A 13461-nucleotide genomic window follows, 5' to 3' on the forward strand; every position below is an offset into this window, starting at 1 on the left:
CAATTTATTTATTTTCTTTATTAATTATTAATTTATACATAATTTCTAAACAACTTGGCCTAAATCTCCGTAGTTACTTGGATAATTTTGATTAATGAAAGATTCACAGCACTTATCTTTAAAAAAAAAAAAGAGATAATTTGAAACTTAATCAGTAGTTCCCATGGACAATTGTTTGTCCATTTAATAACCGTGCCAGACTCCTTAAGGTTATTGGAATCGTTTTTATATGAATCTCCCAGTGTGATTTACATATAGGTCAGAATATACAGTTTCTGCACGATTACCTATAGTATAAATGATATATAAAGAGGAATCGGCACATTTTATACATGATGAATTAATAAAACAGTAATGCATCATACTAATAATTTAAAAAAATATATGTATAGATATATTCACAATGCAAAACAAGAATGCTCGATACCTACTTATAATTAAAAAAAAAGAAAAAAGAAAAAAAGAATGCTCAATATCTTTTTCCCGAGAGAACTCTATGGGGATTACATTTTCTATCGAGTACTATCATGTTATTTGGAAGTAAATCACTGCAAAAATTACTTGAAGGCACCATCTCCTCTTTCACTCCTCGATATTGCAAATTTTTATTATCAAGACATATGTTCTTCTCACGAGACTCTTTGGATAATGTGGTTTATTCACTCTTTATGGCTCTATTAACTTTTATCATTTATGGAACCTTAAAAATGAATATTTCTATAAGAAAGTGTACGGTGCAATCATTTTAAAAGTGAGTATATGGTGCATGCAAAATATACATCCTTAAATTAATATAAAAGCAATCTTTTCTTTGTTTAGTTTTCCACCTTTTCTTCATTAATGGTTGCGCCCCCTCTACCTGCCAATAAAGTCGCAGTAAATATATTCTTTTAATTTTTTTTAAATTTACTCATAAATTGTAATTAACTTAATGTCTTGGTAATATAAACAAACCCAGGTAAATTATTAGAGTTACAAATTAAATGCTGAAAGTGTAAGTAATTTATTCGATATGCAAGTAATTTATTGAATATGTAAGTAATTTATCGAGTATATATAGTTTACTAGATATTAGTAATTTACTCAAAATTAGTATTAGTAATTTAAACGATGACCGAGTAATTTACTCAATCAATTAGTAATCCACATGAAATTTAGGCAATTTACCCAATGTCTAAACAATTTACCCCTATTATTAGTAATAATAATTCAAATTATTAAAACTGCATGTAATTTAATTTAGGCTTTGTTTAGGAGTGTGGTGGCGATTGCATAAGTGTATTTTCTGCGGATTTTTAAGCAGAACCAGCATTTGGTAAACTAATTGGTTTGGTTAATTTTGGCGATTGAAAACGTGATTTTCTCAAGTATCTTTATAGGTGCTTATAAAAATTGTTTCTATTTATTCTGTATTTTAAACATTAATTTTAATTGCAGTAGTTTTAAATTGCTGAAGACTTGCAATGATCACTCCCGTCAAAGGACTTGTCCAGCTCTCAGGTCACCACAGGACTCAGCGGTGCAAGCCCTCCCAACCCTTGGTGAATCAAAATCAATACAAATGCCGCTTCGAGCTGTTGCAGGGAGTGGGTTGCGCCTCAAACGACAACATCTTCCTCTCTTGGCACTCGAGAGCGGATATTCCCCCTGTCCACTTCAATTGGAAGCTCGGGCAACTCTTGCTGCAACTTTTGTTGCCCGATATACATCAAGCGAGGATTTGGATTGAGAGTAATGCGTTGCTCTTGGACTGCTAGATGAAGTATAGCGGTCATTATATCGTCATAATATGTTTAATATGGGGTCGCATCATTAGGTATCGTGATTCTCTTTCAAGTCCTTGCAATCATGTTGCATACACTTCTATCGTTGGTCCATATTTGGGGGAAAGGAAGTATTCATGCAGAAAGAGATCATAAATAGTCAACTCTTAACATATATAACTATTTCCCGTAAAATTGTAGAAATCACTTTTATCAAAATCATTTCTTGAACTATCAAAAGACAGTGCAGTATAGTGGCACACACTCTCTCACCTGGTAATCAAGAGTCGATATTTAATGGGACTACCTACGCTTCTTTATTAGCTATTATGATTTCTATTCTATTGTACTTAGCCTATGAGCATTCCTTGTAATCTCCAAAAAAAAAAAATGAAGCGAGACTAGCTGGGAGAGGTGATGTATTGCGCTCACTCTTGATTCGTTTCATACCATTGAAATTTTCCAGTCTCTTTGTTTCCCCATCTCCTATATACACATGAGCCTTTCTTAATTAAAAAAAGAAGAAGAAGAAGAAGAAGAAGAAATTATATCTAAGATTTCGTTACTGTATTTCTCTTCCTTTTTGTCCTGTCTTTTCGAAAAAAATGGGGCTCATATGACTGAAGATACCTCGCAATCAAGATCAAGCTGATGCTAAAATGAGAAATAGTATGGGATTAAGAAATAATTAACTAACATATTAAATTTTAGTACTCTGTACTCACCGAAAGATATTAATAGGCAGCCACCTACATTCATGTCATTCCGTCCATTCTAGAATTGATTCAAGGGATTGGGTTAATCCAAAATAGTCCGTTTCTTTTTGTTCCAATCCAAGGGCGACTTTGATTTCACTTATTAAAATAATGCAAATTAAGGGCGAATCATACCTGATATCGATTTCGTATTAATAGACTAATAATTTTACATCTCGTTGATCTTACCTGATATCGATATCGTATTAATAGATATATATTTGATATAAAGTATTCCGTGATGTTATCTAGATGCATACAATAGATTGTGTATTTCATAAGATTTAATTATCTCTTATTAGTGATAGACTACATTCGATGTAATGCAATTGAATATTTTCAATTTCATACTGTCTCCAGTAGAATAATTTGAATCTCCGCTCTAAAGTTGCTCTCCTCTTTCCCTCAAAAAGCATCACATGTGCACCTAATCAATTAACCAAGTAGTTCGGTTTGCATGCTCAAATTTATGTCAGCGAATCATTAATTTAAAATGCCAATTCGATCACGAACCAAATTTGGACAACCCGCAAAGAACTATAATGCCGTGGAATAATTTGTGCGATTGTTCGCATGGCGATTAATTATCGGTGGACAGAAAATCAATTGGGGCAATCCACAAGTTGCATTGCAACCATCCATGAGTCAATGACTGCTCCTTCTCAACCTCTATAATTTTTTTGGTCCTTTTCGTAGCAATTAGGATGTACTTGACCATGTAGTGGGGGAACATGCCATAGGGACCAGATCATCCTGAGGGTCCATATCCTTTTAATTTGCCTCCTCATTAAACAACCAAAAGAGACCTAATTAATAATGTAATTAATTGATATTTTCCTCTCTAATTAATTAGCGGATTCTCGACTCTTATCCATTAATAATGTTCTCTCTGCCCCTTATTCTCATATTCTTCTATGTATGTTTTTTTTTTTTCCGATTACAAAAGAGACCAGTGAATATAAATTAATGAAATAGAAATAAAAATCCTAATATCTTGATAAAAAAAAATAAAAAAGTATGCATCGTCCCACTACAAGAATCAAACTCATAACCTCAAAGTTAATAAACGAGAACATGCACTATTAGACTATATACCCTCTTTCTCTCTTTCCTTTTTTTTTTTCTCTAGATATTACCTTTTTGTATGGAACGGTAATCTTTTTGTATCACTCGATAACTATGATGCAATGTACAATGAGATTCGAGTATATGATGAGCTAATAGAAGGGATAATTGACGGAGAGAAAGAAGGTATAGTGCAGTGACAAGTGTGTCTTCTTTTGAAATTAAAAAATTTTGAATTTGATTCTTATCGGCGAGACTTTTTGATGCCCTTTTATCTTTCACTCTCTATTTTTGCACTAGGCCCATGTAGTTTCCTTATAATCAAAAGAGTGGATCGAATTTTGTTGATATAAAACGACCCAATTTTCTCCCAACTGCAAGTTCATGATATTTTGTTGCAAAAGGGGGGCGAAACAACCTAACAGTAGCTGCACCAATAATAATAGTCACACTGACCTTTTTCTCCCTTTATTCATGATTTTCTTTTTTCCTTCTATTTTCAATATCTTGGATAGAAAGAAGATGATGATGAAATTGTAAAAAAGCAAAGGAGGAAAAAGATTTTAAAAAAGGATACATTTTAATTTGTATGTCACATTATTTCCAGCTTTAATTCATAGGTGTGATGGGAGTAGGAGTTAGATGATGGGTTCACAGACAATTTATTTTGTGGGGTCACCACTTTATCATCATCATCCCCTCTATGCCACATTCTTTTTTTTTAATTCTTTTTTTAACACAAAAATAAGGAAATCATTTTTTGGGCCACACATTTCAATTTTTCTGCTCAAGTCAAAATAAATTAAAATAAAACTACTTGAGAAAAATTCATGTTCTTTTTTAATAATTCCATGCATCCCCATAAAACGAGATTGCTCATAAGGTTATGAATTTATTTTGTGCCCGTATTTCGACTATTACACACTCGTGGAAACCTTATTTTTGCAGTATAAATCTCATTATCATTATAATTGCATCTCTTAATTACTCTTACTAATAAACCGTAAATGATGGCAGAAGAATCTCAAATATATTTGCATTTTAATTTCAACCCTGCAAGTAAGCTTTGTTAATTATTGGATTATATTAATAAACCCCTAGACAAAGGAATTAATGACACACCATGATCCATGTCACAACCAATGCCGGAACACGAGAAATTGAGATGAGACCAGTCCAACTCCAATTATTTAAATGCCCTCATATCTTAGAAATGACCTGTCAATTTACAAATAAGAAAGAAGAGAGAGAGGGACTTATCAAACAAAAACAAATAAGAGGGAGTAAACATAATAGCCCGTAAACTAGAGAAGCTTGTTTACTCGGTTAAACCACGAGGTGTAGTGCATTTAATAAACTATATTTTATGTGAGTGGACTGCACTTACATACAAGAGAAGCAGCTCCTCGTCACGGTCAAGTTCTCTTTATTTGCAATATAGAAACTCGAAATCAATTGTAATTATCACGGTGAATTTAACCAAGCCACGTTCTAGCGTGAATTAATCTCGGCTAATAAAACCTTCCATTTCTCTTCTATTTTCTTTTTAGGAAGATGCAGACTACTCAGATAAGAGAAGGAAGAAAGAGAGAGACATAATAAAAGGGATCCCCAATTAATACTCATCAATGAGCCTTCCTCTGCTAACCTGAATTTTCCCAAGTTTCATTTCCTCTCCCCACACAAAAAAAAACTGAAAACACCCACAGAACACAATCTCCTCATTTTCCCAGAAAACCTCAGGAAACAATCCAAAACCAGTCTCCCAAGTTTCAATCTTCTGTCTGTCTTTTTTTTTTTTTTTTTTTTTGTTGGGGGGAGGGGGGCGCCAATCATAATCTGCCTCTTGAGATGAGAGACATTGTGTCCTGTTTCAGTGAAAGCTCTGTGATTGTGTCACAGTCTGCTTGTACTAGCTACTCCCACAATGCCTGCATTTCCCCTGCTCTGATCCCTTCCGTTAGGAATGCCATCACTTCTCTTTACCGAACCATCCTGTCGTCGCAGAAGCAGCTCCTCATCACTGTCACGTGGCTCCAGACGCATGCGGGCCATGCCCTCACCATATACTTCGGCACTGATGGCAGCCCGGGCACCAACCCACCCGCCTCGTTCAAGCTCAACACCAGCTCCCTGTTCCTCCGCAAGAAGAAGGGCAGCAAGCCGGTTGAGTCACCTTCGCCCTCCAGCCCCCGCATCGAGGTCTTCTGGGACCTATCCAATGCGAGGTTCGACGCGAGCCCTGAGCCGACCAACAGTTTCTATGTGGTGGCGGTCATTGACTCCGAAATTGGGCTTATCCTAGGGGACATGTCCCAGGAGGCTGCTCTCAAGAGGTTTAAGGTCGGGGCGGCTGGCGGGAAGTTCAGCCTGATCTCGAGGCGGGAGCACTGCTCGGGCAACACGATCTACTCCACTCGGGCACGGTTCGGCGGGGTCGGGCCGGTGCACGATATTGTGGTACGGTTCGTCGGGGAGAACGAGGGACTTAAGCACCCGGCCCTGCTGGTGTACGTGGACAGGAAGGTCGAGATGCGGGTGAAGAGGCTGATGTGGAATTTCAGGGGCAACCAGACGATATTCATCGATGGTTTGCTTGTTGATCTAATGTGGGACCTGCACGATTGGTTCTTCAACAGCCCGGGTTCGGGTTATGCAGTTTTCATGTTCCGGACTAGGAGTGGGTTGGACAGCAGGTTGTGGCTGGAGGAGAAGTTGTTGCCACAGAAGGATGAAGAAAACAACAGAGGAGAGTTCTCTCTATTGATTTATGCAAGTAAGTAAAGGAATTAAAAGAGAAATTAGCCTTTCATCTGATTATTAGGGCATCAACTGATATCATTAGTCTCTGCCTAACACGTCCAGAAATTTGTTTTCCGGTTTTCATATTTTTTTTTCTAATTGACTCTGTTCAAATTTTTTTTTTTGAGTTCTGTTTTGATTTCTTTTGGAAAGTTAATACTCATATATACCATTGGATGGCGTGACATATGGGAACTGAAACAAAGATTGAATAGAAAGCCATAGATCCTGGAGTTGCAACAACGATTTTTAGATCGATGGGTGATGATTAATTCGGTACAAGCTCTCTCCATATCGCCAGTCATGTTGCCCACCTCATTTACATTACATCTCATCGATGCGCGTAAAAGTTTTAATTATTTGAAAAGGAGTGTTGAATACATGTAACATGCATGCACTCTCGGCCTGAAATCAAGAGGTTCATATAATTCGATTCCGTCAATGAGACTATCTTTAATTGCCCTTCGAGTCAAAAGTATTACATGAGTGAAAACCACTGCATAGACTTAGTTAGTTAGCATGCCTAGCAATTTATGACTCCCTAAGCTAATTAATTATATTGATTTGTCCCTCAATTATGTAGAGGGAAAGGAGCCAATGTGAGAGCTTCAATTGTGAAGTCTAGCAATATACCAATAGGAAATAATCAAATCAATTTCCCTTAGAAAAATTTGGGAAAAGATTTGGTGCTAAAAACCTTGGGAGATGGCATATAAAAGCTGAGGATATTCTGATAGTGATGCACATTATAGTTCTTGACCATCATTATCTAAATCTCGTCTCTTTTATTGTTTTCTCGACAACTTCAGTTTATGAGTTAACCTAAAATGTCAAAAAGAGGAGAAATGATAAAAAACAAAAACAAAAACAAAAACAAAAAAACAAAACGAAAATAGAGAAAAGAGTTAAGTGTCTTTTGGTTTTAGTGTTTCTTGTAGAGTTTTGAGTCATCTCTTGGGTTGATTTGAAGATCAAATCACCGATTAGGGAAGGATTTTGGGGGTGCGTGGGGCGCTTGCCCCCTTGAGTCGGGAAAAGTTATAAAACTATTCATATATTACATCCAATTGGTCATTTTTTTTTATGAAATTATCTCTTCTCGTCCCCTTAACTTACGATGTTATTGTTTCTTCACCTTTCCTCTAGTTTCGCCGCCCTTGACTCATATTGCTAGATCTGTCCCCGTTACCAATTGTCCTCCATGGCTGCAATATAAGGCACCTATGTATAGCAAACTAATTGCGGGTGTGATGTTACTTGAAATTATTATTTGCAATTGACCAGAGAATACATAAAATTAATAAAAGCTGCTGTAAAGGGTAATGTACTGTGACTTTTCCTTTTTCTGGGATATAACATAGAGAAGGGTTTGCATTAGGTCAATGAATATGATCAATTATTGACATTGACAGGATGAGGTTGTGGGTAGGCGGGGTATCACCGACTTAGGACTGGTGAAGTTTTTAATGTGATAGCATAAATTTGACTTTATCACTGTTTATAAAACAGTGATTTTCGTAAATGATTTTTTTTCCCCTATACTAGGCAATAACATAACCGAGTTAAATAATATTCATGGTTGGACATCCAAGTCGGGAAAATGCGCCTTTTACCTTGCTTCTGTAGGAGATCTATCATTCGGGCAATGGTCTGATATTGCCAATGTCCAATCGCTCTAATTCTTTTTCCTTTCATTTTACAGATACAAATGATGTTTTAATTACGATGCTACTCCTAGGTAAGGTACATCGTGAGATATGTAGTGATGAAATTGGCAGAATATTTTCTTTCTTTACGACGAGGAAATCGATCCATTTTATCTCAGTGCACATTATCTGATCATTTCAAGTCCTGAGCACTGTTTTCCGGCATAAAATTTATGGGAAGATTAGTGTTCCTTTTTATCCTTAAATTAAAGATTTTAATTTTTCGATATGAGCCATTGCGCCCGACTAATCCACTCGAGCCGGGTAGGTCCACTAAGAGGTAAAACTTTCCCAGCGTGAATTTTCTCAATTCACAATATTCAAACTTGAGACTTTGCTTAAGGAGAATAAGCACCGAATTACTTGAACTAACCCACGTTGATCAAAAAAAAAATTCTATAACAAAGTAAATTACAAATTTTGGCACCAAAAAGAAAAAGGATATAGAAAAGGAATGAATACAATACAGGTCAAAACAAACAAACAAAAAATTATATACATGGAGTTCTTTTACAATGTATGTGGAATCTGCAGCATCGTCTCGTGAGTGAACAGTTCATTTTTTTTCAACCTATGTTACTGGTATTTGAAAGCCCATCAGATTATGACTAACTCATATTCCAATCACTAAGAATTAAAGCTCTTCCAATCGACCTATTCATCATGAATTTTTTCTATTTACAAGACTTGTACTCGAAATCTTATTTAAGAGAAATAACTAACATGGTCATGAACAGTTCAATTTACTTCTTTTTCTTGTCGGTAAAGGCCAATGACTTATATTTAAGAAGTACGAAGAAGATGCAAACACATGCAAAAAGTTATAGGACCAAATGTACAAAAGCGAAAACAAACTCAAAGGATAATTGAACGATCATTTACATGAATAAGCAGGCTAGCTAGCATCTCCTAATCTGCTACCAAAATATCAATAGGATTATCCAAATTTTCAAAAACTTGATTGTTCCTTTCCCTCCATAAAAGCCAGAAAAGAGATAGCGGGATCATTCCAATAACTTTATTTCTCTCTTTCCGATCTTCAATTGCTTGCCAAGCCAATAGTTCTTCACGAAATGAAGATGTAGGTGCCCATTGAATCCCGATGAGCATGTAAACTGCAGCCCAACACTGAATACTATTAAGAAATTGCAAGAAACAATTCTCATATATAAGTTAGTTTTGATGCAAATGATTTATTTAAACCGGACAGGTATGTATGTGAACATATATGCAATTCCCTGTGCCATCTGCACGAGGCAATCCTCTCTTCTCCATCCACTGGGAAGACCAGAGTCCGGTTCTAAAAGATTGGATTCGTTCATGTATGCAATCTATTGCACTTGTCCTGTTGCCAGAATAACACTTACCACTCCATTCCGAGCCGGGAATTGTTTTAACAGTGACTCTTTCCGACGTTCTGTTATGTGTCTGCACAATGATTTTTCGACTGTGTATGGTCCTACCAATTCAGAAATGCATCCCAGAAGCCAAAGAGGAAATCCCGTGAGTTGTTTCAAGACTGGAACGGTCTGTAAGTAAGCTGCCTAACTGGCTTTCTGTTGAATTTGGATCAGCTCAAATCTCTGCCTTCACCTCTTTTCCTGTATGCTGGCCACACATTTGGCACAGTAAGGTGCAGACAGACGAGGCTAAAAGGAATTGCAGTATAGAAATCCGGCTCTCTCGAGTAGCAATTTTATAGCAAATACATCTGCACGCACGTTTTCTTATTGACACAATCTAAGGTCTTTTAACTGGCAGCATTCGATCGTAACGGGCATCCAAGGAAGATTAGAATTATCTGAACCCATACTTATTTCCAACCGTTTTATTTTATAATAAGCAATAGAATATAAACATTTCGTTCCAATTCATTCTTTGGATGACCATTTTCCTTTCTATTTGTGCCATACTTATTATCTGTCTTTGACCCTCTAGGATCATTTCATGAATCAACGAACTTTTTTTTGGATGGGCAGCACCTAGTATTTGGAGTCCAATGGACCCTGATTAATACGTACGTACTCGAACTGGGTTAGCCCACTAGGGGGTAAATCTCTCCTTAAAGTGGATTTTCCGCAAGATCCAAACTCAAAATTTTGTTTAAGGAAAAAATAATGTTGAACTATGAATCAACGAACTTAACACAGATCAATTGAATTTGAAGATCCATCAATAATTCAATCCCGACATAAAATTAGGTTGTCGTTCTTCTTTAGTAAATGCATGATCTAATTCTCAATGACAAAGAACGATTCAAAGTTGGAGTCTAATAATATCAATTTCCTTGGAGCCATTCAACACATTCCCCCTGGGCATTTTTTTTTTTTTACTTTAATTGGAAAGAAACGCATCGATGGTCCTAAGGGCAGTAACCCACTTTTTCAGCCCAGCCCTTTCTTCCACATTTTCCCGCCATTCTTATCGCATCCCATACGTATTTATACACAAACATTAGTCTTCTCCTCTTCACTACATCCGTTTCCAATACAAACACACTCTTCCTATTGTCTAAAATCCAGAGCTAATCATGTCTTGCTACAAGGGAAAGTATCATGGTAATGACATCCTTAATTCCCGTCTTTTGCCGTTTCTTTTCCGTGTTTTCTTTTTTGTATAGCTCGCCTTGTTTCCTCGATTGTTATGGCATTATTGCTAGGCTAATTGGAGTACGATCCTGAGTTATGATTAACATGTTGAAAATGACGTTCAGTAAGTAGGTTCATCCCGGGATTTTCCTGTTTACAACCCGGATGTTACATTGACATTGGGTTTCTGGTTTTTGGCAGATGAGCTTATTAAGAACGCGGCATACATTGGGACACCGGGGAAGGGTATTTTGGCTGCGGATGAGTCGACAGGCACGATAGGAAAGCGGTTGGCGAGCATTAATGTGGAGAACAACGAGTCGAACCGACAAGTGCTACGGCAGCTCCTCTTCTGCACTCCGGGTGCCCTCCAATACCTCAGCGGCACCATCCTCTTCGAGGAGACCCTCTATCAGAAGACCTCTGATGGCAAGGCCTTCGTTGATGTCCTCAAGGAGGGTGGCGTCCTCCCTGGGATCAAGGTTGACAAGGGCACCGTAGATATCCCTGGAACCAATGGCGAGACTGCCACACAGGGCCTTGACGGGCTTGCAGCTCGGTGCAAGCAGTACTATGAGGCAGGAGCCCGCTTTGCCAAGTGGCGGGCTGTCCTCAAGATCGGACCCAATGAGCCATCACAGCTCGCGATCGATGAGAATGCACACGGGCTCGCTCGCTATGCGATCATCTGCCAGGAGAACGGGCTGGTGCCGATTGTGGAGCCAGAGATACTCGTGGACGGGCCCCACAGCATCGAGAAATGCGCGGAAGTCACCGAGCAAGTACTGGCAGCGTGCTACAAGGCTCTTAATGACAATAAAGTTCTCCTTGAGGGGACACTCCTGAAGCCCAACATGGTTACCCCTGGCTCCGACGCTGAGAAAGTCGCGCCTGAGGTGGTGGCTGAGCACACAGTGAGGGCCCTGCAGAGGACAGTACCGGCAGCAGTCCCTGCAGTAGTGTTCCTGTCAGGGGGGCAGAGCGAGGAGGAGGCGACCATGAACCTGAATGCGATGAACAAGCTGCAGGGTGTGAAGAAGCCGTGGAGCCTCTCCTTCTCATACGGGCGGGCCCTCCAGCAGAGCACCATCAGGGCCTGGGCAGGCAAGGCAGAGAACATCGGCAAGGCCCAGGAAACCTTCCTCGCCCGGTGCAAGGCCAATTCCGAGGCCACGCTCGGCACCTACAAAGGGGATGCAGGCAAAGCCGAGGGTGCCTCGGAGAGCCTCCATGAGAAGGACTACAAGTACTAAATGAGATTTCTCCATTGACGTGGTCTGCTGATCAAAAGAATCATTCGTTCTTTTTCCAATTTGTTTCGCCTTCAGTAAAAAAATTTCCCAATATTTTAGTTTAGAAATATATCATAAAGAACGGTTTTTCGTCGGTTCCGAAACTGTTGGCAGCTTCGGGGCTTTGAAGCCGTTTAATGAAAACATGTATATTATGGGGCACAGCACCAGCATGTATCTGAGATTATTGGCTTGAATACTTACATCACAAAATTGGCTCCATTTTCTTTAGCCTCCGGTTTTTCATCTATCTTTTTCCTGAGGAATGTGAAGGATAAGCAGAATCGCGTTGGACTGGATTTTACAAGATGTCTTTGATTATGACAAGTAATGTTAAGGGCCGTTCCTTCGGTTCGTCCTTTTTCCAAAAGGACGGCCATGGAAAATGGGAAATGCTTTTGTAATTATTATAGACACTTTTAGACCGATTAGACATGTTATCGACATCAATCTAGCATGAAAAAACTACATCCTTATTCAATGGAAGCAAAGGTCCAAAATCGAAACAACACTAAAAGGAAATGTTCCACAGGCACACAGACACAACAAGGATTATTCGCAATAATCAGGTCACTCTGCTTGTGCCTTCACAAGAGCAGAAGGGAAGTCGAGCACGACTATCTTTTTTATAGCAGCAGAGAAAGTAGCAGAAAACCCGACATGACTGGGATGGCTAAGGAAGGCACTGCAGTCTTCTTTGTCCCTAAATGTCATTAAGAAGACATGGGTGAAGCCCTGTCTCAGAATATCTTGGCCTTCAGGGTCCTGTCCCCTGTCAAAGAATACCTTATTAGGAAAAAGTTATGATTCTGTCATGGATTATCCGAACCATTGGGATAATTAGGACTGACCATTCAAAGGTTTTGACATAATCGATCTCGGACACAAGCTTCTCCATTCCCTTCAATATCTCATCCACAGCTGCATTATCCTTGAACTCGACTATTGCCAGGTGCTTGTAGTCCCCCATGGATCAGTAAAGTGTGGGTAAAGGATACAGAAGCAAGTCGCCACAACCCGTAATTTATACTGTGCAATTTGCCTTCTCAATCAATTTTCCGGAGTCTATCTGTCCGGTGGCAAGGCCCTGGACCAATACCCGCCTTTCAGCACTTGCGCTGTTTGCCACCAAGAAAAAGTCTCTCCAACTCCCAAAAGAGAAAAAGTTAAGCTTTGACGGGTCAATTCATGAAAAAGGCATCAAAGCTGAAAAATACCTGCTTTTCCTATAAGCTATTAGGTCTATCTATAATTCAAAAGTTCGAACTAATTTGTTGTAACACTCAATCTCTTATAAATTTGTGATTTTCTCTTGAATTTTTTCGTGTGGGATAAATATCACTCAACACCCCCTTCTCAGGTTATAAACTTGTAGTTTTTACTTGAATTTTTATGCGTGGAACAAATAGTCTCACCAATTCCCAAAAGGATAAAAGTTAATCTTTGGCGGGTCAATTCATGAAAGAGGCATCAAATCTAAAAAGTACCCG

General features: G+C 38.5%; 3 protein-coding genes across 3 annotated transcripts; 2 read left to right on the top strand and 1 right to left on the bottom strand.

The window, feature by feature from the left end:
- Positions 1-5146: 5146 nt before the first annotated feature.
- On the top strand, positions 5147-7259 carry LOC116198945. Its single transcript, XM_031529220.1, has one exon. The coding sequence runs from the start codon at positions 5435-5437 to the stop codon at positions 6365-6367; it is 933 nt and encodes a 310-aa protein (XP_031385080.1). The 5' UTR covers positions 5147-5434; the 3' UTR covers positions 6368-7259.
- Positions 7260-10499: 3240 nt separating this feature from the next.
- On the top strand, positions 10500-12202 carry LOC116200255 (fructose-bisphosphate aldolase 1, cytoplasmic-like). The gene is made up of 2 exons (XM_031531080.1): positions 10500-10649; positions 10881-12202. The coding sequence occupies exons 1-2, from the start codon at positions 10622-10624 to the stop codon at positions 11930-11932; spliced, it is 1080 nt and encodes a 359-aa protein (XP_031386940.1). The 5' UTR covers positions 10500-10621; the 3' UTR covers positions 11933-12202.
- A 221-nt stretch (positions 12203-12423) lies between these two features.
- On the bottom strand, positions 12424-13000 carry LOC116200257 (stress-response A/B barrel domain-containing protein At5g22580-like). Its single transcript, XM_031531082.1, has 2 exons — positions 12823-13000; positions 12424-12743 (listed from the first exon to the last, which is right to left on the bottom strand). The coding sequence occupies exons 1-2, from the start codon at positions 12939-12941 to the stop codon at positions 12542-12544; spliced, it is 321 nt and encodes a 106-aa protein (XP_031386942.1). The 5' UTR covers positions 12942-13000; the 3' UTR covers positions 12424-12541.
- Positions 13001-13461: the final 461 nt, after the last annotated feature.

Source organism: Punica granatum, chromosome 3, assembly GCF_007655135.1.
Source record: "Punica granatum isolate Tunisia-2019 chromosome 3, ASM765513v2, whole genome shotgun sequence".
Classification (NCBI taxonomy): Eukaryota; Viridiplantae; Streptophyta; class Magnoliopsida; order Myrtales; family Lythraceae; genus Punica; species Punica granatum.